At 38.8% G+C, this 26,205-nt stretch overlaps 2 protein-coding genes across 10 annotated transcripts in view; both read left to right on the plus strand.

Annotated features, from left to right (window-relative positions):
- The window catches only part of pnpla6 (patatin-like phospholipase domain containing 6), a 50,301-nt gene extending 30,145 nt beyond the window's left edge, over positions 1 to 20,156 (plus strand). For 2 of the 9 annotated variants that reach the window (XM_012866962.3, XM_021318703.2), the window contains exons 24-37: positions 423 to 591; positions 684 to 866; positions 954 to 1,072; positions 2,126 to 2,282; positions 2,487 to 2,603; positions 2,708 to 2,777; positions 7,609 to 7,725; positions 10,680 to 10,796; positions 13,877 to 14,025; positions 14,178 to 14,330; positions 16,350 to 16,466; positions 16,590 to 16,677; positions 17,000 to 17,145; positions 18,518 to 20,156. In XM_012866962.3, coding sequence (XP_012722416.2) covers positions 423 to 591; positions 684 to 866; positions 954 to 1,072; positions 2,126 to 2,282; positions 2,487 to 2,603; positions 2,708 to 2,777; positions 7,609 to 7,725; positions 10,680 to 10,796; positions 13,877 to 14,025; positions 14,178 to 14,330; positions 16,350 to 16,466; positions 16,590 to 16,677; positions 17,000 to 17,145; positions 18,518 to 18,592 — 1,777 coding nt within the window. In that variant the 3' untranslated portion in view covers positions 18,593 to 20,156. Of the gene's footprint in view, positions 1 to 422; positions 592 to 683; positions 867 to 953; positions 1,073 to 2,125; positions 2,283 to 2,486; positions 2,604 to 2,707; positions 2,778 to 7,608; positions 7,726 to 7,795; positions 8,854 to 10,679; positions 10,797 to 13,876; positions 14,026 to 14,177; positions 14,331 to 16,349; positions 16,467 to 16,589; positions 16,678 to 16,999; positions 17,146 to 18,517 lie in introns of those variants that run through there. The other 7 variants (XM_012866963.3, XM_021318704.2, XM_021318706.2 and 4 more) reach the window with 6 other exon arrangements.
- Positions 20,157 to 22,269: 2,113 nt separating this feature from the next.
- Positions 22,270 to 25,694, plus strand: LOC105929237 (ependymin-2). Its single transcript, XM_012866926.3, has 6 exons — positions 22,270 to 22,368; positions 22,580 to 22,614; positions 22,735 to 22,869; positions 23,186 to 23,369; positions 25,127 to 25,214; positions 25,521 to 25,694. The coding sequence occupies exons 1-6, from the start codon at positions 22,293 to 22,295 to the stop codon at positions 25,669 to 25,671; spliced, it is 669 nt and encodes a 222-aa protein (XP_012722380.2). The 5' UTR covers positions 22,270 to 22,292; the 3' UTR covers positions 25,672 to 25,694.
- Positions 25,695 to 26,205: the final 511 nt, after the last annotated feature.

A 26,205-nucleotide genomic window follows, 5' to 3' on the forward strand; every position in this document is an offset into this window, starting at 1 on the left:
TGTCACTGAAGTCGTACTAGAAAAGCCAAACGTTATTTATTTTTAATCAGATTCTCTAGAAATGATGGCAGACATGAACCCAAAAAGACTGAATGATGAAATTAACTCAAAGCATTCTTAAACAAATTATTTCAAGAGTGTGCACACCTCGCAATATTCTTATTCTTATTTTTTTATTTTATTTTATGTTATTTCTATTTTTTAAAAGATTTGCGTGTTTTGCATAAGATATACTGTATACCACATTAAATGTGTTAAAGGTTTGCAATGCTTTATCGTTGTCTTATTATTTCAAAGGGATGTGTAAACATTTGAGCCGACGTAGTGGATTTCAAACCTTAAATGTTGTCCTTTTTCAGAATATGTGTTGTCTCTGTGTTGCTGGGATGAAATACTGTTCCTCATCTTCTGGTTGCTTTCAGCATCCATGAGTATCGTCTGTCTGGCTGGCTGGCCCAGCAGGAGGACATCAATCGAATCGTCTTGTACCAGACTGACAGCAGTATGACGCCATGGACTCAGCGCTGCATCCGGCAGGCTGACTGCATCCTTATAGTGGGTTTGGGGGACCAGGAGCCCGCTCTAGGGGAGGTATGTGTTTGCAGGCTGAGAGCTTAGAGCAGAGGGTTGTATGGAAAACAGCGACTCATTAACGGTCCTCCCACTCTTTGTTTTCCCTAAAGTTGGAGCAGATGTTGGAAAACACAGCAGTCCGGGCTTTGAAGAAGCTCATCCTCCTGCACAGAGAAGATGGACCCGGTCCGTCCAGAACAGTCGAGTGGCTCAACATGCGCAGCTGGTGCTCGGGTCATCTCCACCTGAAGTGTCCCCGCAGGGTTTTCTCCAGGCGAAGCCCCACTAAACTGGTACATTTCTCTACTCCTTTAGGCTTTTTTTTTTATGTCGTTTTATTGTTTTCTGGAATTGTTGCAGTCTCTGTGTTGTCCTTGCAGAGGGAAGTCTATGAGAAGGTGTTTGAGAAAACGGCGGATAGACACAGCGATTTCTCTCGGCTGGCCCGAGTCCTCACTGGAAACAGCATTGCACTCGTGCTGGGTGGAGGCGGAGCAAGGTGAGCTCGTATCTGAACCCATAAATGATTGATAAAACCACAGATGCAGCAGTCAATTGACCAGAGAACATACGTGGCACATTTTGCATTGACTGGCTCTAATCAGTGGTTGGCATATAAAATACTAGGATATCAGGACTTTTTCTCCTCCACATTCATTACATGCATCACAGCTAAGAACTCCCACTACTTCATAAACTATAGCTCTATCTGCCAACCACCTGTACTTTGATGCACTTGTTGTGATATGAAGGTAAAATACCAGTAAACTGAGGCCTAAATTGAGAAAATTGTAGCATTCCTTTGATTTCTGTTAAATTAAAAACCACTACCTCTATTAAAGAACTTGCAGCACATTCTTAAATGTGACACTTTCCTTTTAAAAAGATTAGTTAACATAAGGTAACCTTGCCTGCAAGACAAATTCTCGCGTTGTTTGTGCGCTCACAAACACGAGAATCCATCTTGTACCACAGCCGTTTGTGACCGAACCAGAAACGGTTTGCGCCAATCACGTTGCCGTATTATGGTTTAAGGCGGGACATACCAGCTGTGACAAAGGCAAGCTTATGTGTAGCTGCTGCTATCACATCTGATTAGTCAGAATCCACAGTTTCATCTTTGAAAGAACATGACCAGTGTAACTTGTTGCGGTTTGTAATGGCACCTGCTGCTTACATTTTAATTTGATACTGTGATTGGCTAAAACAACCTTTGATGGGCAGGCATTAGGTGTCGCTTAGCCCAATCAGCTTGGAGCGTTCTACTGAATGTCCCTCCTTTCCCCAAACAGATTCGATAGGAGTAGGCCTAGGTTGGATAATATGCAGAACGGAGAGTGCTACACATTAAAATGAGAAGCTGAAGGTCAGATCCAAAACAAACCTGGAAATCAGGGTTTTGCCAGAAATGGCATCAGTGGGGCATTTCTAGTAAAAACAAGACCAGCCACTTTCAAAAATGATTATTTTGTACAAACAATGTGAAAATCCCCTTCTTCATCTTAGAAATTGCCACATCTTGAACTTTTCCATCTGCGTTTTGGTCCTGCAGAGGCTGCTCACATGTGGGTGTGATTAAAGCTATGGAGGAGGCAGGAATTCCTATCGACATAGTGGGCGGCACATCGATTGGCTCGTTCATCGGGGCACTGTATGCCGAGGAGAGGAGCGCCGTTCGGACTAAACAGAGAGCCAGAGAATGGTCCAAGGTTCAGTACCATCCGTCACCTTATCCCCTCTTTTCCATGTCTTATACGTAGTTACTAGTTTTCATTTAAGATGAAAGTTAAATCACCATCATCTCTGATATTGGAAAACTTACATGTACACGTTGTGCTAATTAAGAAGAAATAATTATGTTAATTAATAATAGAACAAAGGTGGGTATATCTGTATTTTCTTTGGCTTAACAGGCAATGAATTCAGTATTTAAAACGGTCCTGGACCTCACCTATCCCATCACATCCATGTTCTCTGGTTCAGCCTTTAACACCAGCATCTATAAAGTGTTTCAGGACAAGCAAATTGAGGTGAGACTTTTTTGTTTTGTTTTGAATTGTAGGACTTTGAAGTCATAATCATAACAATATCAATAAGTGCTGCTAAATTTAAAGATGTCATCTTTTATCTTCAGGACCTGTGGCTTCCATACTTCAACGTCACCACAGACATCACAGCTTCGGCCATGCGGGTCCATCAGGATGGTGAGTTACAGCCGAGCTGAGTTCAGTGCTCTCTTTATCAGCCTTCTGAGTTGATCTTTTGCCATACGCATTGCCATGATTCATCAGCAAATATACTTATATAAGCGAATAAAGTAATGTGTTTGTCATTTAACACAATGTGATCTAATAACATTGCTGTGATTGAGCCCCAGCCATTGTGTGAAGTTGGGTCTGACTTAAACGTGTTTCAGATGCACTAAAGAACCAATATAATAGCATGTTATTGCAGTCAGCCAACCATCAAAAGCTATTCTGGATAATTTGTTTTATACTTGATATTATATCTAAAAAAAATAATAGTTTGAACAACCTGAAGCACAAAAGATGGAAAAATCTAACAAAAAAACCTTTTGTACTGATTGGACCTGAAGATCGCATAGATATGGTTTACAACTTATGCTAAAAATCAAGAATGGCTGTGTTAACAACCTCCACTGAGGCCAAATATCTGCATAAATAGTTAGGCTAACAATTACGAAGACGTTGCTTGTTTAGCACTTTTTTTTAATTTAAAAAGAAAAATTAAAGTTATGAAACCGTCCAAAAGAATAAGAAAAATATAGAGCACACTAATAAGAGTTTGCTTAATAAATAGTAAGAGCTTTCAGAGACTTTATCAGAGCACAAAACATAAAATGCATCTAGACGTGCAGGACAACTCACACCAGGTCTAACATGGCGAATAACTCTGAGATTGGCCGTGATGTTTGAAAGTTCATAATGTCTGGATCAAGATTCTCTTATTCTCATCAGAGTCAGACAGGATTAGGGATTTACGGTTACCAAGTCCCAGTCTTGATCATTATGTGAGCTCTGTGATAAGAAAACTACTTTGATCTCTCAAAATAATGTGCACAGCCTATATTACAGTTTTGCAAGTGCATGAAGATAGGCTGGGATTTCTTAAAAAAAAAAAAAAAGAGGGGAGAAAAAAAAGTAATTTCTCCAGTTGATCCAAGTGCAGCGTTTGGCTGAACTGGACGAGGTGGACGGTTCTGTTATCTGCATCAAAAACATCAAAGAAATGCAGAAAGCCTAGTCTTATTGAAAAGACTTAAACAGTTCATCAAAGTCAAAACCACATCTTTTATCAACATTGTTTATTGATTATATGCACAGATGAACCTCTAAATGTTTTTGAATTTGCTGCAGCCAGAGTTAGAAATATCTTTTATTGAATACTTATCACTAAAACCTTGTTATATGCTTGTGTGTCTGCTGTGTTTACTGAATGTGTTGTCTGGGTAGATCCTAGCAAATTATTAACCTTTCTGCCATAAGCCTCTCAAATCCAGTGCTCTGGTTTCCAGTCAATGTAATACTTAATTATCCTTTAAAGTATCATGCATCAAATTAACATTGCTGTTGCTATTTATGGAGCTTCAGTGCTGGATTTGATGAGTTCGAGGTTGTAGTCCTGCAGGAATGCTGATGTTTGCACCTTGGCATGTGTCTGGACTAACTGCTGCTGCAAATCCTTGTCTGTCATTATTCACATTATGGACTTTGTGTAGAGCCCTTTTTCCTGTTCTGTTCTCACTTTCTCTTCACTTTCCTTCTTTTCATAAAGTGCTAATGGCTTTTTTTTTTATCATTTTTGTCTGACTCACATATTCAAAATTGCTACAATATAAATATACACTGATGGCCTTTTAAAGCTTGCGCTCTAGATGTAGTAACCTATGTAGATGGTGATTCCAAAACTCTAAAAAAAATCCCCTGCCATGTCAACATGTAGGATCCAGAACACATCACTTCTTAAATCTTTTCCATCTCCCCCCAATAACATGCCATGTTGTTTCTGTCCTTTATTTACCTCCATCCTGTGCTTCCTGTAGTTTTATTTGGTGCTGTTTCAGGACTCCAGGTATGGGAAGGAAAAAAGTTAATGAAATCCCTTTTCATGGCTCTCAGATCCTTTTCTTGGCCTTATCCAGACATCAAAGCTACTGAGACTACACAGATGTTGCTAATTTCCCCATTGATCTCCATTTACGAAACAAATAACATCTCCAGTAGTTTAAAACTGGTCTGCTCACTCTTATCTCTTTCTCTTCCTTTGTCCATCAAGGACTTTTTTTTTCTCCTTTGCTGCTGTCACAGTTGTTCTCCCACTTGACCCATTTGAGCCAGTCTCCTAACAACACTAATGCAATTTTAAGCTCAGTTAAAGTACCAGTCATTGAGAATCTGAGGTTATAAACAAGTTTTGTTAAATTGGTTCCTAACAGTCTACCATTAAATTTGACTGATACTCGGCCAAGCAAGTGGTTTTATATTTTAGTTATTTATTCAGAATCCTTCTGTCTGTTTCTGAGTCATAAAGACAAATCTGGGTGATATTTTATTTTAAAGTACTGGCTACACTTAAAAATGTACAACTACGAGTTTCGATTACAGTTTAATCCGAACATTTCAAACTTCCCTTGATGTTATACTTTGGCTCCAAGGTGCCAGATTTTCTCGCAGACTGTTGAAGTGATATTGATGAGTACCTTCCCAAGCTTTCTGAAGCAGCCTGTGTCCAAAGACAGACCTTCACAAAGCTTAAAGAAGTGTTACTCAAGAGCACCTGCAATGTATAGCCAAGGAAGTTTCAGCAGTGCCACTCTTCATGAACACTGAATGTCATTAATTGTGGGCCTTTAATGGTGTGTTTTACTCGTTCATCCAGCATAGAACCATGGCACCACCTTAAACCTGGAATTCATTTTGAAAACAGGAATTTGGGTTGAATTTAATGCACAAGTATTTTGTCTAGTCAACATAGGTGCATAGGTATACCCTCATGCTCAAATGCAGCATGAGGGTATACCTCATGCTGCATTTCCACCAGCAAGTTTCTAAATTTTCCCCAGCAAGTTGCAGATAAACTGCTCTCCTTTTATAGCCTTCACCAAACTTCTGGTACAGTTTTCCTAAACATTTGACTCATTGTCCAATTTGAAATGGTAGTGCTCAATAGGATTAGGGCTGCAGCTACCGACGATTTTCATAATAATTATAATGATAATGATGATTATTATTAATCTAAGAAGAGATACTTTGTATATTAACATTATTAAACAAACATGTTGGTTAAAAAAACATTTATTGCACATTTCAAATGCATTGTGATTGGCAAAAATATGTTAAAAAAAAAACAAAAAAAAACAAAACCGAAATTCAGTTGGTTAACTCAATGGTAAATGCTCTGTAGTTGTATAGCACTTTATCAAGTCCTGAAGACCCTAAAGCGCTTTACACCACATCCACCCACCCACTCACACATTCACACACTGACAGTGGTGAGCTATATTGTAGCCACAGCTGCCCTGAGGCAGACAGACAGAACCGGCAACCCACTGGTTACAAGACGTATTCCAAAGTCCTTGCGCCACTGTCGCAAATTCAATGCTCACACTGTGGCAATTTAATTATTAAGGGCTTATTTATATCCCTGTTTGGCAAAACAGTAGACAATAGGGCTACTGTTTTGTCACAATTAGGGCTGCAGCCAACAATTATTTTGCTAACTGATTAAGCTGTCAACTTTTTTTCAATTAAAGGTTTAATAATCTGATAGAAAAGGGTGCTTAATAGGAGATTTTGTATTTTTTTTTTTATTTAATTCTATTTTTTTACTGAAGAACCAGATAAAACTAAAACTATGCTACTTGAGTTCTGGATGGAGCATATTTACAGACAAAGAAGATTTTTTCTTTATATCTGAAATACAAAATGTAGATCTTTTTTGTTTTAATTTTGTTTAGTTCTGGCTCAATTATTGCTCTAAGTGGGCAGTTCTTTCAACAAATAGCCTATTTTGGAGTCTGTGTCCTCCAGTTCGATTTGATTACTAAATCGAACTGGAGACAAAGATTTCAGTAATCGATTAATCATGATTATTCCAATTAATTGTTCCAGCCCTAGTTAGGATGTTCGGAAACAACCGAGGAACCACCAAATCTCAGACCTATCATAACTGAAAGATGTCTGAGCATCAGTGTCACCATATTGCGTAAAGTACGTTTCATGTCCTGATGGAGCCAGGATGCTGTCTAAGAAAGAAGAGCCTCCTCCAAACTAACACCTTCAGGCATGACTGGAAGTTGTCCCGTCCCACATGGACATGCAAAAGGCCCTGTTAATGGTTTTATGGTTGCTTGAGACACAGTTTGGGCCACTTGGTGTCATTGATAAGTTTGATTTCTCCAAACGTATTTCTTAAGTGGTAGCCAGTGGTACTGGTACATTGCACAAACTGAATGATTATGGCTAAAAAAGCCATGTGCTTTCTCTGCAACTTGGTAAGGAACATTTAACCAAATGTTAACGCGAGTTTGTATGTATGTATTAGAGCCAGTATGTAACATTTTACCTCCACAAGAACTTCAAACTTGTGCACCTTCTTCTTGTTTTTAAAATTCAAGTTGTGTGTCATCATTCAACCTTAAAACAAGGAACAGTAAAAATACATCATTAAAAGCCAGAAATGAAAGTGATTAATGTTCATGCTGAGTCAGTATAAACAACTGACTGGCACTGTATAAAGAGAACTGGGATGCCCCAAGACCTTTGCACAGTCCTGTAAGTAGACTTTGCTGAGAACACATCCCTTTTTTTCTGCTTCTCTCCTTGGAGCTTCTTTCACAATTTTTTTTTTGTCTCTCGTGTCGCAGGCTTTCTTTCCTCTCCGTCTTTTGCCTTCTTCTCTGCTCCTTTCTCTGTCCTTCTCATTTTTATTTTTATTTTCCCTTTCTCCATCTGCGACGTGGAGCCCGGCTCATATTTTATGTGATCCTCCTTGTTCATCTCCATTTCCCGACAGGTTGCGTCTGGCGCTATGTTAGAGCCAGCGCCTCCTACACCCCCTATTTACCTCCCCTGTGCGACCCCAAGGATGGCCACTTGCTTGTGGATGGTTGCTATGTTAACAATGTCCCAGGTCAGATTTTGAACACCCACTCACTAAAACCTCGTGTCTCTCTCTCCCCCCTCGGTCACTGAAACAACAGCCAACCACTTGGCTACCCTCCTCTTTACTCTTCCCCACTTCTCGTTTGTAACTAACCCGTCCTTGACCAGGTGGACATTGGGAACCCATGGTTTGGAAGGAAATACTTAGTCCGACATTCATGATTTAGTCTGTGTATCCCATTTGATGCATCCTGTTAGGTTAGGTTTCATTGGCTCTGTGATACGGTCACACAACCCTCTCAATATGTAGGCCTATGATCCAGCTATGCAACATTTCTGGGATCTGAGATGTTGCCCATGCATGTTTGACCATCTAATGCATGCTCATCAAGTTTCTTTTTGTCCAAAACATTTCTGCTGAAATACTTTATTTGAAAGCTCGAGATATGGCACATAAAAAAAACAATTTCATAATGCACAACTATGTTTTTTTTCTCACTATTTTCACACAATAGTTTGAGAGATCTCTCAGATTGAGCAGTTTAGTCAGGCTTAGCTGACTTTTAAACACCACTACAAGGATTTTAGGTCATGGATATTGAGCTGAGAGTGATTTGTTGAAAAAATAGTCACATCTCCTGAAATCTTTCACATTTTACCACGATCCAACTGCAAACTCTGATGTATTTTACTGGGATTTTATGTGCCGGAACAACAGAAAGTATACACGGTTTTCAAAATCATTCTGAAAATTTGAAGCTTGGCCTGCATTTGTATTCGTTGCTGTTTTCGCCAATACCTTTAAAGAAAGTCCAGGATCACACCAGAAAGGTCAGGGATATGCTGTAGCTGTGGAGACACTTAAAGCAGGAATGGGTAAAGCTCTGAATATCTCCCTGAGCACTATTCAGGTAAGACACACCTGCAAATCTACCTAGACATGGCCGTCCTTCTACATCGAGAAATCAGACAAAGAGAGCGTTACCTAGAGAAGCCGCTAAGAGGTAACTCCGGATCTGTTGTGGCACAGCTATTCGTTCCACACTTCACAAATCTGGCCCTTTTTGCCCAGTGTTGAAAGAAACCCTCTATGCCAGCATTCTCAATCATCCTCAGTCAGCATTCACAATCCATTTAAGGGAACTTGGCCAACACATTGAAAAAAAATACTTTGCATAGATGAGTCCAAAGGTTAACTTTCTGTAGGACATGTAAATACTGTGGTGGGAAATTAATACTAAACATCAGCTTATTCACACCACTGTGAATTTTTTTATTTTTTTTTTGCTGGTCCCATTAGAAGGGAGCACAAATGTAGCTGAATGTAGGGCAGTCTTGGAAGAAAACTTGTTAGAGGCTTCCAAATACTTGAGACTGATGCGGAGGTTCACCATCTAGCAGCAAAATAATCTTAAGCAGCGGGACTTCTGGTTGCCGTCGCAGCGATAGGCTGCTGATCGGACAATATTAATAAGACTTAGAACGGCCAAATAAACTCCTTTCCCTCTCTTTTTCATGCGGTTTAGGGAGAACAGTGCGCCATCGCCCACTATGGGCTCGCAGGCCCTGGTCTTAAGCATGAAGCCGGGCTACAATGCAACGGTTTAGATCGAAGCATATTCATGTGTTCAGGTAAAGTCCAGGTCTAAATCTCTTTGAGATGCTTTAATAAGACTTGATGATTTATATCAACAGAGGCTGACCATCCAGTCTTACTGAACTTGAGCTGCTTCACGCTTTAATATTTTAATTGCCTTTGGGGGAATGAATACAAAAAACAAAATAAAACCAAACATAATTTGCCTTCCACTTCACAGTTTTGCTTTTCTTAGTGTTGGTCTATCATGTAATATCCCATTAAAATGCTTTGGTGTTTATTATTTTTAACATAAAAGGTGACGATTTAAGGATGTGAATACTGCTGCGAAACTCTTTACCTGGTCCTTGAATCCCACGTCTCCTGAAACATCACACCTGCATCACGCGTCTTCTGTTGGTTACGGGTCGTGTTTCAGAGAATCGAAATGTTTCTGTCCCGTGGACTGAACTGACGCCGATTTCTCATGACAGTGTCACTCTCCTAATTTTTTATTTTCATTTATTTCAAATCATCTCTGCCTACAGGAACATACTCAGCCTCTCTTGCACAGCTCCTGTTCTCTTCCCTGGCTTTGCTTCCTTTTGTCTGCATGCCAGTTCTTGCAGATGAGCTATAAATATAAGAAAATGTGTTCTGGATCCTGCTGTTGCACGTTTTTAACCCGTACTTAAACTGAACAAAACCCTTAAATTTAAACCTGAAAACTCAAGTAGCTGGCTGTCTCTCCAGAGTTATGTTTAGTAGGATAATCCCACTTTAGCAGTTGGCCTAGTCCATGCACAGTGGCACCCCTTTGCTTTTTCTCTGTGGTGCTCCTTATCCTTCCAACCCATGCAGCGTCTAGCCTGCTCACTCCCCCTGCTGGCTCTGAGCTGCACTGCAGGACTGAGTAGGCTGGTTGCTTCTCTGCCCCTGTTCACTGTGAAAGACCTTGAAACATTGTCCCATCAACATCTGCTGCTGCTTTCTCACCAGGAACATTTCAAATACAGGAGCTCAGACGCTGATGTGTAGACGTTGCAGCAAAGTACACAATAAGTGAATTGGCATTATTGAAGCGTTAAAGCACTGTTGATGGGACTCAGTTTGGAGGTCCGAGCAAGCCTTACTGCTCTTTGGTGGTTGCCATTTCCTTTATTACCTTTTGCACAAGTCTCCCAGGGCTTCTGTGCCAGGTAATGAGGTCTGCAACAGGGTGTAAAGGTGAGCAGCACGGCAGTCCCAGCCTATGCAGGGATCAGCTACTGTCCTCTGGCTGAGCTCCCGCTGGTGTTTGGATTGCTGTCTGTGTCAACACTAATAAATTAAAGTTTAGCAAACATTATTGAGATGTTATCCCCCCCCCTCCTTCCTCCTCCCTCCTTCCCTCCCTGGTGTGCCAGGCTCTCTGTGGCGCTATGTACGGGCGAGCATGACCCTCTCGGGGTACCTGCCGCCTCTCTGCGACCCCAAAGATGGCAACTTGCTAATGGACGGTGGCTACATCAACAACCTGCCAGGCAAGTACAGGTGGAGTCTTCCCCCGACAGCTCCCCAGCCCCCAGCCTCTACCAAAACGCTCCGTACCTGAATGTCTGGCCAGCTCCTGTTTCTCTGAGGAGGGGGAAGGTGGAGTGATGGATGGGGATGCTTTTGTAAAGGGGGAATCATATTAATCTAATTACTAATGTTTACATCTAACGGTAAGTAAGACTGGGGAATGATTAAGGGTAGTCCAGTGGTAATGCTGATTTTTCCCATTCTAAAAAAAATCAGATCAATGTAGATTCAGTTAACTCATCCTATGAAATATCAAATGATGGACAGGTACAGCTTAATAAATTAGAATATCATGTAAAATGTTATTTATTTTGGTAATTTGTTTCCGAGTATGGCTTACAGCTTATAAAAGCCCAAATAGTTTTTTTTTTAAATACTTTTGAAAAATAACATAAGTTTAATTCCAGAAATGTCAGCCAACTGAAAAGTATTTCCCTGAAAAGTCAATAGTCTGTCGGGACCCTGTTTGCATGACTTACTCCGTCACTGCAGCTTAACTCTGCAGCCCTGTGGCGTGTTTGGTTGTCTGCATTGTTGGGACTGGTTTGGATCAGGGCCCATCTTCTGCTCAGTCCACAAGTGGCTAAACACGATTAATGCTAAGGTTGAGACGCTATGTTTTGGACACGTCTGGATGTGTGGTGCTTCTTTAAGCTATGACTCCAGCTTACATCCGCACTTTATGAATCTGCCACGTCTCTTGAGTGGAGTTTGCTTCATAATCAATATAAGTCTGCAGTTTTCCCTGTTGCACCCCCCTCTTTTTTTTTTCTTCCACTCAACTTTCCTTTAATATGCTTGGATAAATTATATTAATGCTATTTAGGATATTTTGACTATTTTTAATTCAACATAACATAACATTTCTTTGTTAAAAAAATATTTTCTATTGACTTGGTGCAATATTCAAATTTTAAAAGGGTTTCATTAGCTGTCGGCCATAATCATCTAAAAATTACCGAAACAATGACTTAAAATATATCAGTCTGAATTTAATACATCCAGATCCGCTTCTTGAATTAAATAACTAAAATAAGGTTTTGATGATCCTATAACATATTTAAATGCATCAGTACATAAAGTTAAACTTATAATTATTAATACCCGTGGCAAATTTAGATACAAATCCTTTTATTGCATAGAAGACCAGCTATTTCTCAAAAAAGCTAAAGTATAGTCAGTTAAGAGAATAAAGATCATTTATCTGTTTATATTCCCTTTTTAATGGCACATTAAGAAATGATGTATCAATAATCAATAGAAAAATTATATTGGCTTTACAACAATCCCATAATTGCTGACCTAATTCTGCTGGTATTTTGATGTCCTTGAGGTCGGAAGGACTCCTTGCCATCACCTTAATCTATTGCTCCCTCCACATATTGTCAGATTTAAGTCAGGACATTGATTGAACTTCACCAAAAATGTTAAAATTACTCCCAGTCAGAAAATAAAGGCAGGGAAAATTATGAGATTACTCTAAACCAAAAATCTGCCAGGGGTATGAATAATTGTGGCCTCAGCTATAAGTTGAAAGCCACTGATAAATTTCACTTTCCATCAGTCAGGTCTCATATTTGCAGTTTAATGAGAAATAAATGAATGATTAGCAGTTTGCTGAATACAACTCTGGTTTAAAAAAATGGGAAAAGTCAGCAGGTTACTTAATTTACAGCCACAGGTTGCTATTGTGTTGAGGGTGAGAAGATTTACCTGTCAAACAGCCTGGTGTAGAGGAACGAAGTATTGGATGGAAAATTCGCCTTCAGTCAAACACTAAAACAACTGTGAGACTTTGATTTTATTTAGCATAACACACCAGTCCGTTCTGACAGTAAAATCCAAGTTTATTTGTCTTTTGTTGGGCTGGGCGATTTGGTATTTTTATTACCTTACCTGATGAATTATAACAAGGGGTTTTAATCCAAAATGGCTATAATTCATCAGAGTTTCAACCAAGAAGGTTCTTTTTCATTTCGCATTTCAAACAATTTCTTATTGATGGTACTTTTTGAATAGGTGTTTGATGTGTACACATTGGCAAAAAGCTCAATTATCTAACTTATGTGGCTAATTTATGGACTATTATGGCACACATTTTTAACTTTGATTCCCAAAACAAGCAAAACCAACCTCAAACACAACTCGCCCAGCCATATGTTTCTGTCTGCCTTATTTATTTGAAAATTTAAAGTTGGTTTACCGTCAGTCGTTTGTGGAAAAAAAAAAAAGTGTTTTTCATGCTGACAGCGGGAACTTTGATTTATTCATTCACTTTGTAGATTTTTGTATTTATTACTTAAATGTGTTTAAAGATGTGCCTGCCCTCTATGATTTCTATGTATTCATTACATTATGCATATACAGCTTAAAGTGCTGCTTTAAGCTGTATATGCATACAGTGTACTGATTAAGATTTTCCTGATAGTTCACTTGAAACGCCTATATTTGGAAGTCATGTCTCACTGATAAAACGCTGATCCTGAGCTTTGTGATAAATAAAGCTTTCCCAGCAAAGACTTATCCTGCTATTAGAAGAAACTTTTTTTTAAATTCGGTATCCAATAGTTATTGATTTCTTCCTGTTCTTGGGGATCTTAAACCAGCTCTTTTTTTTAATAGTTTTTATTAGCATAGGGGTTCATTGCTTGGGGTTTGTGGGTTGTCTTCCTGTTTCTGTCTTTAAAGGGACTCAGTGCCACAAAAATGTTTATTGCCACAAACCTCAGAGAGAGAGAAAAGCCATGATTTAAACCCCTTGCTTACTAGACTGGATAATATTCAGTTTTCTTTGTCTACATGTCAGAGTATTATTTAACGAATTGACCAAAAATGATCTGGAAGATGTCAGCATAAACTGATGTTTTTGTGGTGCAAGTCCATCCAAACCCTGTTTCTTCTCTAAGTCAGTGTTCAAACAAACAATCCTTGTACACGGTGTTCATTTCTTTCTGCTTTTTGCCGCCGTTTCTTGGTCTTGCTGCGGTCGTACATCTGTGTGACCGTGTGTTTGTGGCTACTGGTGTTAAACGTCCAACAGCGGACATTGCGAGAAACGTGGGTACCAGGACGGTGATTGCCATTGACGTGGGTAGCCAGGACGAGACCGACCTCTGCAACTATGGCGACAGCCTGTCTGGCTGGTGGCTGCTGTGGAAGCGGATCAATCCCTGGGCAGAAAAAGTGAAGGTAAAATACGGGAGTGACTGCGACTTAAATAACTGAAAAACATTCTCTATAGAGGCATTGTTTAGATATAGGGATTTGTCTGTAACATCATCATAACAGCTACAACCACAAACAGCTGTCTGTTGGTCTAATTTCACTGACTGACCCCGCAGGTGCCCGACATGGCAGAGATCCAGTCACGCCTGGCTTATGTGTCTTGTGTGCGGCAGTTAGAGGTGGTGAAGAAAAGTGCCTACTGCGAGTACATCAGACCGCCTATTGACCGCTTCAAGACGATGGACTTTGGCAAGTTTGATGAGATCTACGTGAGTTACGTTTTATTCCTACAGCATCCTTTGAACATAATATTTCTACCATCAAGTACTGAAGGTGGATCTCAATAAAGTAGGTTATCAGTAAAAAAAAAAAAAACAATAATTACATAAAAGAGTAAACCTCGTTTATAGATTTGTGTATATATATATATATATATATATATATATATATATATATATATATATATATATATATATATATATATATATATATATATATATATATATATATATATATATATATATATAGGTGATATGTTTCAAATGTTTGTCTGTTAGCTAATAAAAATCCAAACACAGTTTCTCTGGAAAGAATCTCATTAAAGACCAATAAAAAAAAAGTCTATTATGCAGAAATGTTATGTTCTGACCACATATTCATGAGGAGCAGTTCTGACTCAGCACTTTCCATAAAGTATGGTAAGCCTCAAAATGTCACTCGAGCTGGATTTTCAGAGTGCTGTTTTCAAGCATCTTAATGGAAAGTTTGGTGAAAGGAAAAACTGTTAGAACTGCTGCCCTAAGAGGATTGTAAAGCAAAGCTCATTCAAGAGATAGCAAAAAACTAAAAATCATAATAGGAGCTCAATGAGAAAACTGTTAACAACCAGATGCTTTTTCACAAGTAAAATGTTAAATGTCCTCCAGTAAAAAGGAATATTTTTTTCTACATCAAGCTTAAAGGTATATAGCCACATTATATGCTTATAAAAAGACCAAAAAACGTTTCATCATGGTAAAATAAGGTTATATACACCAAGCCTCCATCCTGATAATGTTTTGATGGTCCTTTTTTTTGGGTAAAAATGGCCCCATCGCCAGGCGCAATGAACAGATATAAGCAGACGTGGCGCCATCTACCGACGGTATCGCATAACTATCATAATGCCGGTTTGCAGCAATATCTCGCAGTAAAACGACAGCACGGCGTGATCGAAGACACAACGTTATTAATTAGGTCAACCGACCAGCAACTTTAAGAGCTTCATATCAGAACGTTTACTCACGTCGATCAACTCTGCGGTCACATCTGAGCAATCAGCAGGTTTAGCGTACCTTCACACTGTATTCCCAGCGACATTCCAGTCTTTTCCAACTTGGAATCATATATTTTTTTCCGTTTTTGTTTTTCTAATGGCTCTTGGACCATTCTTCATTGTTTCGCTGGAAGATGCTAATTACCGTTAGCCGCTTCCTTGTTTTAACCCCTGCTGTGCATGCGCAGTGTTGTACTTCCTCTGTTATTAAAAATAAACACAAAAGGCTTTATTTACTAACAAACTGAGAAAAAAAACAAAGTGTAAAACTGCAAACCACTAATACGCCAGCAGGATGTAATAATCTTTCATAAAAACATTGTATGCAACCAGAGTGAGCAACTGACGTATAAATAAAAATGTTAAATAATATGGCTTTGCGCCTTTTAATTAAGAAATAGACATTATAAATACAAACAGAAGCACTGAAGCTCAAATTGTTTGCACATATTTTGCACCTGCTCTCTGACAGTGTCAACACCTTATTTACAAAGCAAAAAACACTATTATGATGTTGGAGCACAAACTCACTACAACATCATAATAATGTTATTTGAGTGCAGATGAGAGAAATATATTTATTTTTCTCTTCTGGTCTCAGTTGTGCTCGCCCCACAATATAAATAAGATGACCGCAACAAACAAACTGACACAAAAATGACAGTAAATTCCAGTTTGTTTGGATGTGGAGGAATCATGTTCAGGATCGCATTTTTCTATCAATAATTGTTGTGGATCGTTTTGATTCACATCTACAGGTTAAGAAACTGTCTCTTTTAACTGATTTCTTTCAAAAGAAAATCTAAATCTATAATTACTAAGTTACATTATTTGAGTTTGGCTCGTTTACCTTTGGTTGTTAACCACTGTTTATTGAAATGTTCTGTATTCAAGAAGTTTGTATTCGGCAACAACTTGCACAAGTTTCGTTTAGTTTCTTTCACTTTTTTGCATTGGTTTGAATGGCCTGCAGGATATCGGCTATCAGCACGGCAAGTTGTTGTTCACTGGCTGGGCTCGAGGCGACATCATCGATAACATGCTGAAGGACCACCGCTCTGCTGACTACAACGACAGCAAGAGAGCAGATGTGAGCTGGAGCCCATACACGCATACATGGATCATGAATGCTGTTGCTTTCCTTTAGAACGTATATGTTTAATATCAAATATTTTGATCTACAGTATAATTAAGACCATTCCTTGTCTCTTAGTCCTGCACGTGTCCAGGAGCTGACTTCACGGATCTTGCAGAGATCGTGTCCAGGATAGAGCCAGTGCAAAGCTACCTTGCTGCAGAAGGTGAAGGCTGCGTCCCAGTTTGGGATTTAGAGCAAGAAAATATCTGTTCTGTCCATAAAGGCGTGTTTCTGGGACAGATGTTGCTCTGCTCGCATTTGTTAGATTAGGGCATTCTGATAAACAGAGATCTGGGGCTCTCACTTCTTATTGTTTTAATAATAATAATAAAAATACTAATCATGCATTGATTAAATGGAGCCTTTTAAGGAAACTCAATGTCTCTTTATGATGTAAACAACATTAAGGGAAAAGGGGAAAAAATGTGTGTGTGGGGGTCAGTTACATTATCTCTATAATGTGTACTGCAAATGTGTGTGTTCAGCAGAGGAGTCGGACTGTCTGACGGAGTACGAAGAAGATGGGATGGATACAGTGAGAGAGGAAGAGGGGGAGGAGGAGGAGGACGAGGCTGAGGATGGTGAAGACCACTCCCCTGGAGAGTGGGGACAAAATGGAGTCTTCCAGACTGTGAGTCCTGGTAAAACAAAATCACAAAAAAAAAGATTCGGGTCAGCCTCTGTTTTCTCGTTTTTGCGGATTATATTGATGAACCAAAATCAACAACAAAGTCTGTGTGACAAATAACTAAAACTGTTTCATAACTTCCTCTTCATCACCCAAAAACTCACACAAGCTTGTTTTGAGGTCGTTCCAAACAGACCGCCTGGCTTTTCTTTCAGTTTCATTCAGCTTCGGACACAGAAATGACTGAATGTGATTAAATATCAAAGCTAAAGAATATTTTAAGACCTTGTTCTTACACCTTACACCTAAAGTAAGAGTTTTTAATTTAGGGTTTGACTGATTAACAAGTTTAAAGATTACCACTACAATAATCATTTAAAGCTTAGCTATAATCTGAACTGTATTACTTTCTTTTGTATTCCATAAATGTTCTTAAAAGATTGCTAGGTAGGAACTATTAATAGATCACATACAATGACATATCTTCCTGCTTTTTATTTACAATAATTATGATTCAATGTTGATAAATATTGATCAGATGGACTCTATTCTGGTGAAAATGCAACAAACTGATGACGATCAGTGTATATATAAATGTATAAATGCATATCTTGTGCATAAAGGTGACACCTCAGGAACACTAAAGGTGTGTTTCCACTGTCCTAAACATGCGGGCTGCTTTAGGAGAGACGGCTCCAGAAAGGGGCAGAAAACTGTAAAATTGGACTAATAAGCTGTTGACCTCCGATTGTATCACAGCAGTCAGTCTAAAACATGGGTAAAAACTCTTGTTTTTTTTTTTTTTATAAAATGTCACAGCCAGTGATTTCTTTTACCTTTGTAATATCCCTCCATAAACCTAAGGCAAAGTCAGTCCTGTGAAAATCGTGCACCCAGCTTTAAACTTGTTTCTCTGCTGCAGACCTAAAGGAACCCAGACATGCACCAGTGTGCCATATTATGTTCATACTTAGAATGTATTAATGATGCAGAATCCTGGGAGGGCAGAGGTGTTTTATTTGATCACATAAATGTTTTAAGACCCAATAATGTTATATCATGTTGCTCTCCACAGAGGGCTGATAGCAGATTTCTCTGCTTTTCAGTTTTTAAAGTCAACCAAAAATATTAACTGTACTCGATTTTGGAGTGAGATGACTAAACTATAATATCCGAAATGTTCTGGACCTCCCCATAGAAAGCCCAAAGGTTCCAGATAATACCATTATCCTCCGGTGCTACTTTCTGGGGGAGATTTGCAGCAGTAGAAAACTGCGGTGGTTCCTGGTTAAGGTTCTTGAAGTGGAAACGGGTCTTCAGTTTCACTCTCTAACATTCAGATCTAATGTTAAAGAAGCTGTCTTCTGTTCTGCAGGATGAGGAGAAATCTGTGAGGCAACGCAGGAAGCTCACCAGCGACTCCAACGCTTCTGAAGTCTCTGACTGCTGACAGAGGGCCCTGGAGGAGCAGAGGACAAAATTGAAGGTCTGACGACCAAGGGGCCATAAAATTTCAAGACTTGAAATGTGGATGACACACTGAGCATCTGAAATTTCTGCAACGTCTGAAGTTTTTTTATTTTATTTTATTTTTTGTTTGTCTTTCAATTTTTAAACACCTTCAAGAACCAAGTTTGTTCTCATTGAGTCGCCTTTCATTTAATATCTGTGGTCCTAAATGGAAGCAGGCTTTCTCAAACACATCCTTGTGATTTCTTCTTTTAGAGAAAAATAAGCTGAGCAAAATTTATGCCTCCAGAAAAACTGTCTAAGTTTTACTCCAACAGTTATTTTTTGTTTGTTTTTGATTTGACAAAGCTTCTCTTTATTGGGGGTTTGTCTTATTTCATGGTCCTCCTTTCCTTTTATCGGTTGTACTTGCGTCTTGGTCATGTTTATTTCAAGTCGGCAAAGCTTCAGTTAGCCTCAGTGGTCTGAAAGACGCTGCAAAGCGATGCCAGCAAAATATGCTGCTGGGATGGGAAGGGTCTCAAGGTAAATTAACAAGTCTTCTATAGAAAAATGAGGTGTTTCTGTGGAGTCTACGGTGAATAACATAAAGCTGGACCAGTATTGAGAGCATTACAGGGATGGATCAGGACTGCCTTCAAGCTGAGCTGTGACTGGGGGGAAAAAAGAAAGCGATTATTCAGCAAATTCTTCATGGGACTTTTGCTGAATTTATAACTCGAGTTGAGTAAAGCAAAGAGATCTAGAAGTGCTTCATGTAGACTAGATCTAGTGACGAGGAAGGACTCCGAACTGAAAAGAGGGATGAATGCTTTGATTCCTGTTGACTGAATGGCCATATGTGGGCACCAGAAACTTTTTCATTTTGAGCTCATATCAGACTCGATGAATGCCTTTTTACCCTCCGTTCACCCCGCTCGGTGAACATGACTGCAACGCGTTTGTCGGACTCACTACACTAAACAACCAATCTCGTTGTTTCTGTTTGCACAATGTCAGCACTCAGGGTCTCTGCGTATAACCTGAAGTTCATGGTTAAAAAAATAAAAAATGGAGAGGAAAAGGTTGGTAGCTTAACTCATTTTGAGCTCGAATCTTCATTAAGAACACCCAAAATGATGTAAATAATTATTTGGTACAAAAAATACGCAGAAATCCAGAGTAATCTCAGAAAAACTGTAACACGATTAAAACATGTTTAATAATGTCAGTATTCATATATGTATATGAGAGGGATTTTTTTTATGTTGATGCTTTGCTGCAAAATAGGGAACCTAAACCAAAAATAATACGTTTTTCTCTAAACATCTCTTTTGTTGGTTTCAGCCATTGCCAGTCTGTTTTTTAATTATATTTATTTTTTAATTTATGTGTCTACTACTGGCTTTGTAAATTAATGAAAGGCAGTTAAATCTTATTTTAATTAACATGGCTTTAGCTTTTTGCACTGAAATGTATTTGATATTTGTTTGTTAGGACAAGGATTACAAAACAGGTTGTAAGTAATGATGCATACTGGGAAATAAACATAACATTTACCCTGACCTGTTCTGTTTTTTTTTTGTTCTATGTCCATCACTTATTGAAATGTCTGTGTGCTGTGATGTTAAAGTGCGTTCTGGATGCAGCCCTCCATGTTTTCTTAGATATGTCAGACCGTCTTCAGCCGACTGTTTGGATCCTGTTCGCACAGTTGGTTGATTCCCAGTCCCAATGTTTGTTTTTCCACATGTGCAGCTGAAGCGTTCTATTTCTAGACATAAACATCCTGAAAACCACGAGAACACGTCACAGCCCATCTTCCTGCAAATTGCCATGTTCTAGCAGTAATTATTGTGTTCTTGTTTGCAATTCAGACCTAGCTGAAAAGTGTCGATTTATTATACCAATGCATCTCGATAAATGAGAACGTCGCTAATTTACCTCGCATGCTGAAAACTCATGAATGGCAAACTTTTTCATTGGCTCAACACTCTTTGCTGCTCAACCTGCAAATTCATTTTCCTTCAAAATTTGGAGCAATTGCTCATATTCTCTCTGCAAGTTTACCTGTACACATTAGGATGTATTTAAAAATGTTGGTTTTAACTTTCAGAGCAATCCGTGGTCGGGCTCCTAAATGCATACAGGATGTTCTGAAGCCTCTTTGTCCTCCTAGGACTTTAAGATAATCGGCTCAAATGTTGGTGGTACCTCGGACAGCTATCGTGCTTTTCAGGTTAGGGGCTCTGAGACTTTGGAACGCTCTCCCGCTGTCTCTTCGGTGCACAGAACCCAAAGTCTCTTTAAAAAAAAAAAACATCTAAAGACATTTTATTTAGACGGGCATTTGCTTAAGCATGTCTTGTGTTTTTAAATAGTTTTTGCTCCTGTGAAGCACTTTGTGATGTCAATGTCAGTGAAAGGTGCTAAACAAATAAAGTTTTACTTACTTAAAAGGGAAATTAAAACAGTTTTCCATTTTAGTGCCAGCAAGCATTCTTATAACTCACAGAAACGGCGCACATTTCATATTTTTGCTGTCTTTTGTTCACTAGATTCAGCATGAACTACTTGCGGTGAGATTCTGTGATGTTCCTACCGACTCACTAGAAGACAAAAACAGCTTCGGCCATGATTATGAATGCACTGGAAACTATTGGCTCAATCAAAAACACAGATGTTGTTTGAACATGTGGGAAAAAAAAATGTTTGAGGTTGAGAAATGTGCAGATGAAGATTTTTGTTAAACACAACTTGTGAATATTCCCATCTGTAGTGGAAACCTGAGTTAACCCCTGAACTCTAACTCGGGAGCTACAATATGATCCTCATAAATTCATCAGGCACATATACACATTACATATACATACATTCCTACCCTTGCTCAACAACAGCATCCCCATGTGTCACCTTGGAGATGGTATGTTCCAGGTGTAAATACATTTCAGATGTGATCTCACTGGAGCAGACCACCTTTCGTCTCCTCCGTGGCTTGAGGCCGGTTTTGTCCTGCTATTCTCAGACTTTCTTTCAAAAAGAGCTTTCTTCTTGACATCCTTACTTAAAAGCCAAACTTTGGATCTCTTTGCTGCTTGTCAGCTAAATGCTTTCCTTACCTGACCTGTGAGTTTTGCTGGACAAGCAAGTCTTTAGACTTACTGTTGTAATGCACTCTTTCTTTCTTTCTTTTTTCAGGTGATGAATAGAACAGTACTCTGTTGGGAGTTAAAAGCTAAAGATGTTTTACAACCCAACCATTCTCTAAAGTCCCTCACACCACTCTTTGCTGTGCCCCTTGATCTTTATGATGCTTTTTGTTCACCAAAGTTGTCTAACAAACTTCAGAGACTTTCACAGAACAATTTAATACAATTTAATACATCTTTTAAATTACATGCTGGTGGACTCAGTTCACCATTTAGGAGACATCTGAAGACATTTGTTCACACAAGATTTTATTTAGGGGGATTCATTTTTTGAATCTGTAACTTTAGCTTTCCATTCCACAGTCTGACCAAATGAAACATCCTTATCTGAAGGATATGGATGAGTTGTTTTGACTTAGTAAACAGCACAGTGCAGGGGGAAAAAAAAATCCACCCCTGAGCTGCAGGTGTGAACACAGTCAGCTGTGAGCAGGTATATAAGGTCTGTGTTGTTGGTTTCCAGAATAAAGTGTCTGCAGGTTTTCCTGCACCATGAACCCCCTCTGCGCTCTGTCCTGCTTCAGCCTGCTGCTGGCTGCCGCCACCAGCCAGGCACCCAAACCCTGCAGTAAGTATTTTTGGGAACAGAAAATATGTTTAATGCTCTTATTTGGAGCCTGCCCTGCAGTTTATACACAAAAGGGGGGAACAACGTGTTTAGGTTATTTTTGTTTCCCCCGGTTAAGCTGTAGAGAAAGCTGACAATAAATGGTGGTACATTTTAAAAATGTATTTCAGTTAAGTGCATTTCTGAGTGATTTCAATTTGCTTTTCTCTAGTTGTTCCAGATCTACTGACTGGTGGTGTTAGTGTGGTGCGTTCACTAATGTCTCGCACTAAGATTTGCCCATCTGGAATTTCATTTAGATTAACACTTAATAGAACAATCCAATCTTTGACTTCTTACTTTCTCCCATTTGAATCCCATTTACAGATGACCGCCAATGGCTCAATGATGACATCAGGAACGTTGGCTTATGATGCTTTCGGACGCAGAATGCGGGCCAGACACTATGGCAGCTTTGGCAATCATACATTCGCTGTGGACGAGCTGATGCTTTACCAGCAGGTTTTACAGAGTTATTAAACTTTTAATTTAAGCAAGAAAACTGCCTGCATTTATATTTGTCTCGTGGTGAAAAATTCTTGAGGAAAAACACCTTTTAAAATTTAACTAAACAAATCGACGGATAAATTCTGCTTAGTGCTCTCTGCTTGGTTCTGGTTCTATAAGTAATACAAAGACAAGAAAGGGCTATTAATGTGAATAACATTCATTTCAAGTTTATTTGTATAGCGTATACAACTGACTTAGTATTAATCAATAAAAGGTCTGCTGAAACTTGAAACTTGCGGCGATTGATTGACTGCGTTCATTCTTTCAGGAGACCATGTATGAAATCAACTGGGGCACCATGTCTTGTAGGAAGCTGCCGCTGGATACCTACTTCATGCCCATGCATGTCCCCGCTGATGCTAAACTGCTTGGCCAGGCATTCCTTGGCTCCAGTTCCTCTTGGGGAATGGGTCTGCTGACCAACACCTGGTATGGACAATTTCCAAATAACGGTAAGAATGAACCCCTTGACCTGCGACATCCGGCTCTCGTAAGTTGAGATTATAGAGCGATCCAGTGAGTTTAATTGATGATGGAGCTGTAAGGAGAACAATATTTTATGAATTTGTAAAAATACCCTGAATCCAATCACTTACTGAAAATCCTCTCACTCTGATATATGTACTGACTACTTAAGTACCGTATTTTTCAGACTATAAGTTGCATTTTGTTCATAGGTTGGCCAAGCCTTCGACTTATATTCAGGTGTTACCTACATATCATATCATATCATCTTTAAATGGTAATTCATATTGACCAGCATGAACCAAGGAGTAAACATTACCATCTATAGTCACAAGAGGGCTCGCTAGGCTTGTGAAAACTATCCTGCTCTTGTACCACTTAAAAATTAATTGAAACCTTAACTTATAGACAACAAAGACTGAACACATGTTTGTATGTTATTTCGCTGTAGTTTTTTTTAGTCTGCATTCACTCATGTTGCGTGGTGCAGCTCGAAGGGTCCAGACTGCGACATCACGCTGTTATTGGGCTGTCCGTGAAGCTAATGACAGCTAGCGCTAGCTTTCAGGTCTGTTGTCCGAGCGGGTTACAAGTTCACTGATTACACGTGAGCTTTATGCTGCTCTGAAACATCCATGCCGTGCTTCTAGCTTAGCATGTAGCACCGCTACGCTCACGGTCTAATTTAGGTGTCATTTTGACAACTTTCAGAGTATAGACTGGTGCGATTAATGTATTTTTTTTCTTCGTCTTTATGACGCAGTTTTAGACTGATGTGATTTATATTCCGGAGCGATTTATAGTCTAAAAAGTATGGTGGTTAGTTTCTGTAATAACATGTTCCCTCGTCTTTCTCATTTTGAAGCTTTCTTTTTTTTGGGGGGAAAATAAAGTCGGCTGCCGTGTCACCTCATATTTTTACCCGATGGAAAGGCTGACTGGGGGACAAAAATCTCTTTGTGTGGGATCTCCCCACTAAATATGCAGTCATATTAAATAAATTACAATATAATAAATACCCATTTCTAAGAGGCTTCTTTGTCCGATTAAAAGTACATTTTGAAAAACAACCATTAAGTAGGTATTAAACATGCTTTTCTTTAAGCTCCCATATCTGCATGAAAAATGTTGTTTCTCTATTGGTCTGATGCAATATTTTAGTATATTTTTAGTAATAGTAATAAAAGTAGTAGTAGTAGTAGTAAATCCCATATCTCACATTTGCCAAACACATTTTTTGATCGGACAAAAGTTTACCTTTTTGGAAGGTGTGCATCCTGTTACATATCACATAAAACTAACTCTGTACATAAACAGCAAATTAAACCCACTATCAAACATGGTGGTAGCAGCCTAATGGTCTGGGGTCGCAATGCAGGTTCAAGATGTGGAAAAATTGCCATAATTGAAAAATAATTATTTTTCTGAAGGAAAATATCTGGTTACTGGTAGTTTGTGACCTTAAGCTCAAGGACACCGGGGTTATGCAGCACAACAATGATCCAACGCACATCAGCAAGTCTGCGTCTGAATGGATCATTAAAAGAATGGTTTTGCAGTAGCCTTGTCAAAGTCTGGACTTAAATCTCATTAAGATGCTGTGGCTTGACTAAAAACAGGCCGATCATGTACAAAACACCTCCATTATGGTCATCCTCCCGTTATTGGTTTCACAATACCAGCTCGCCACAGACTAATTTTATTTTGAGTGCAACATGTAACTTGTGTTTTATGTTTTTTGCAGATACATATTCAACTGTCTTCACTGAGATTGGCTGTCTCCCTTTGACTTTCTCCTACTTTTCTCCTAAATCAGGATGGACCCTTATCAGGTTTGACAAACAAAACCACACCAGCGCCATCTGTTAATACAGATTAACACCACTTTAAGGAGCATTCACTTTTATAAATATATGTTTTCAAACTTAAGTAATCCATTACAGTAAAAGAGTAGTAGCTTAAAGTAAAAAAAAAAAAAACTTTGCCATAATGTCTGAGCTTGTTATAGATATTGTCACTTCATTTAAATTTTTTTATTCAAATCTAACCAGTTATATTTGAAATACTTTCCTATTTAAATTCAGTTACCGTACTTGCAGCAAACTTTATAAAAAGTTAAACATCTCTTTGTGTTTCAGCACCTACAATTGGGTGATTGGATTGTCGAATCCACTGGATTTCTTCCCCCCTCCTTTCTGTTACAATGTAGCAATGGAGAAATCTGCGAAGCCGTACACCTTCTTCTCTGCCATGGAGTCCCTGGCGATGAAGGCAAAATCAATGGCGTGAAAACTAGTACCTTCCCAGAAAAATAACTTCAGACTTTTTTTCCCCCTGATTGTTGATGCTGTCTTGGAAATAAATAAAAAGTCACAACTTTGAAATAAAAATAAAATCAGGCATGCATGTTGGTGTTTTTTATTTTAATGGGAAAACATAACATTTTAGAAAATCAAAGATGCTTTGTGATAAGCTGTTAGATGAATAGAATATATATTTTGTTTCATAAAACAGGAATAATAGAAACCAGAAAATCCTTATTTTTCCATGTTAGACTGAGCTGAAGTAGACCCATTGTCTTCAGCAGCTACTAGGGGGTAAAAATCTTGAAAAAAAAAATCATTATTTAATATATATAAAAAAGAAACCTAATTAAAATCCTTACATGAAACAGATTGTTTATTTTAGTCAGCTGTCTTTTAGGTGAAACTGCGGAATCTTCAGCAGACATACAGTATCTCACATTAAATGTGTCAATCAATTTTTCCAGGATTTGATGAGATGTCCAGATCCAACCTTGGATATCCATCCAAACCATTTAAG

Source organism: Fundulus heteroclitus, unplaced genomic scaffold, assembly GCF_011125445.2.
Source record: "Fundulus heteroclitus isolate FHET01 unplaced genomic scaffold, MU-UCD_Fhet_4.1 scaffold_74, whole genome shotgun sequence".
NCBI lineage: Eukaryota > Metazoa > Chordata > Actinopteri > Cyprinodontiformes > Fundulidae > Fundulus > Fundulus heteroclitus.

Bases quoted from the DNA above. Each gene is read 5' to 3' on its own strand.
- LOC105929237 (XM_012866926.3), top strand. From the start codon at position 22,293: ATGAACCCCCTCTGCGCTCTGTCCTGCTTCAGCCTGCTGCTGGCTGCC. The intron at 22,615-22,734 runs GTGCGTTCACTA...TCCCATTTACAG, and splicing joins TGACTGGTGGTGTTAGTGTG to ATGACCGCCAATGGCTCAAT. The intron at 23,370-25,126 runs GTAAGAATGAAC...TGTTTTTTGCAG, and splicing joins TGGACAATTTCCAAATAACG to ATACATATTCAACTGTCTTC.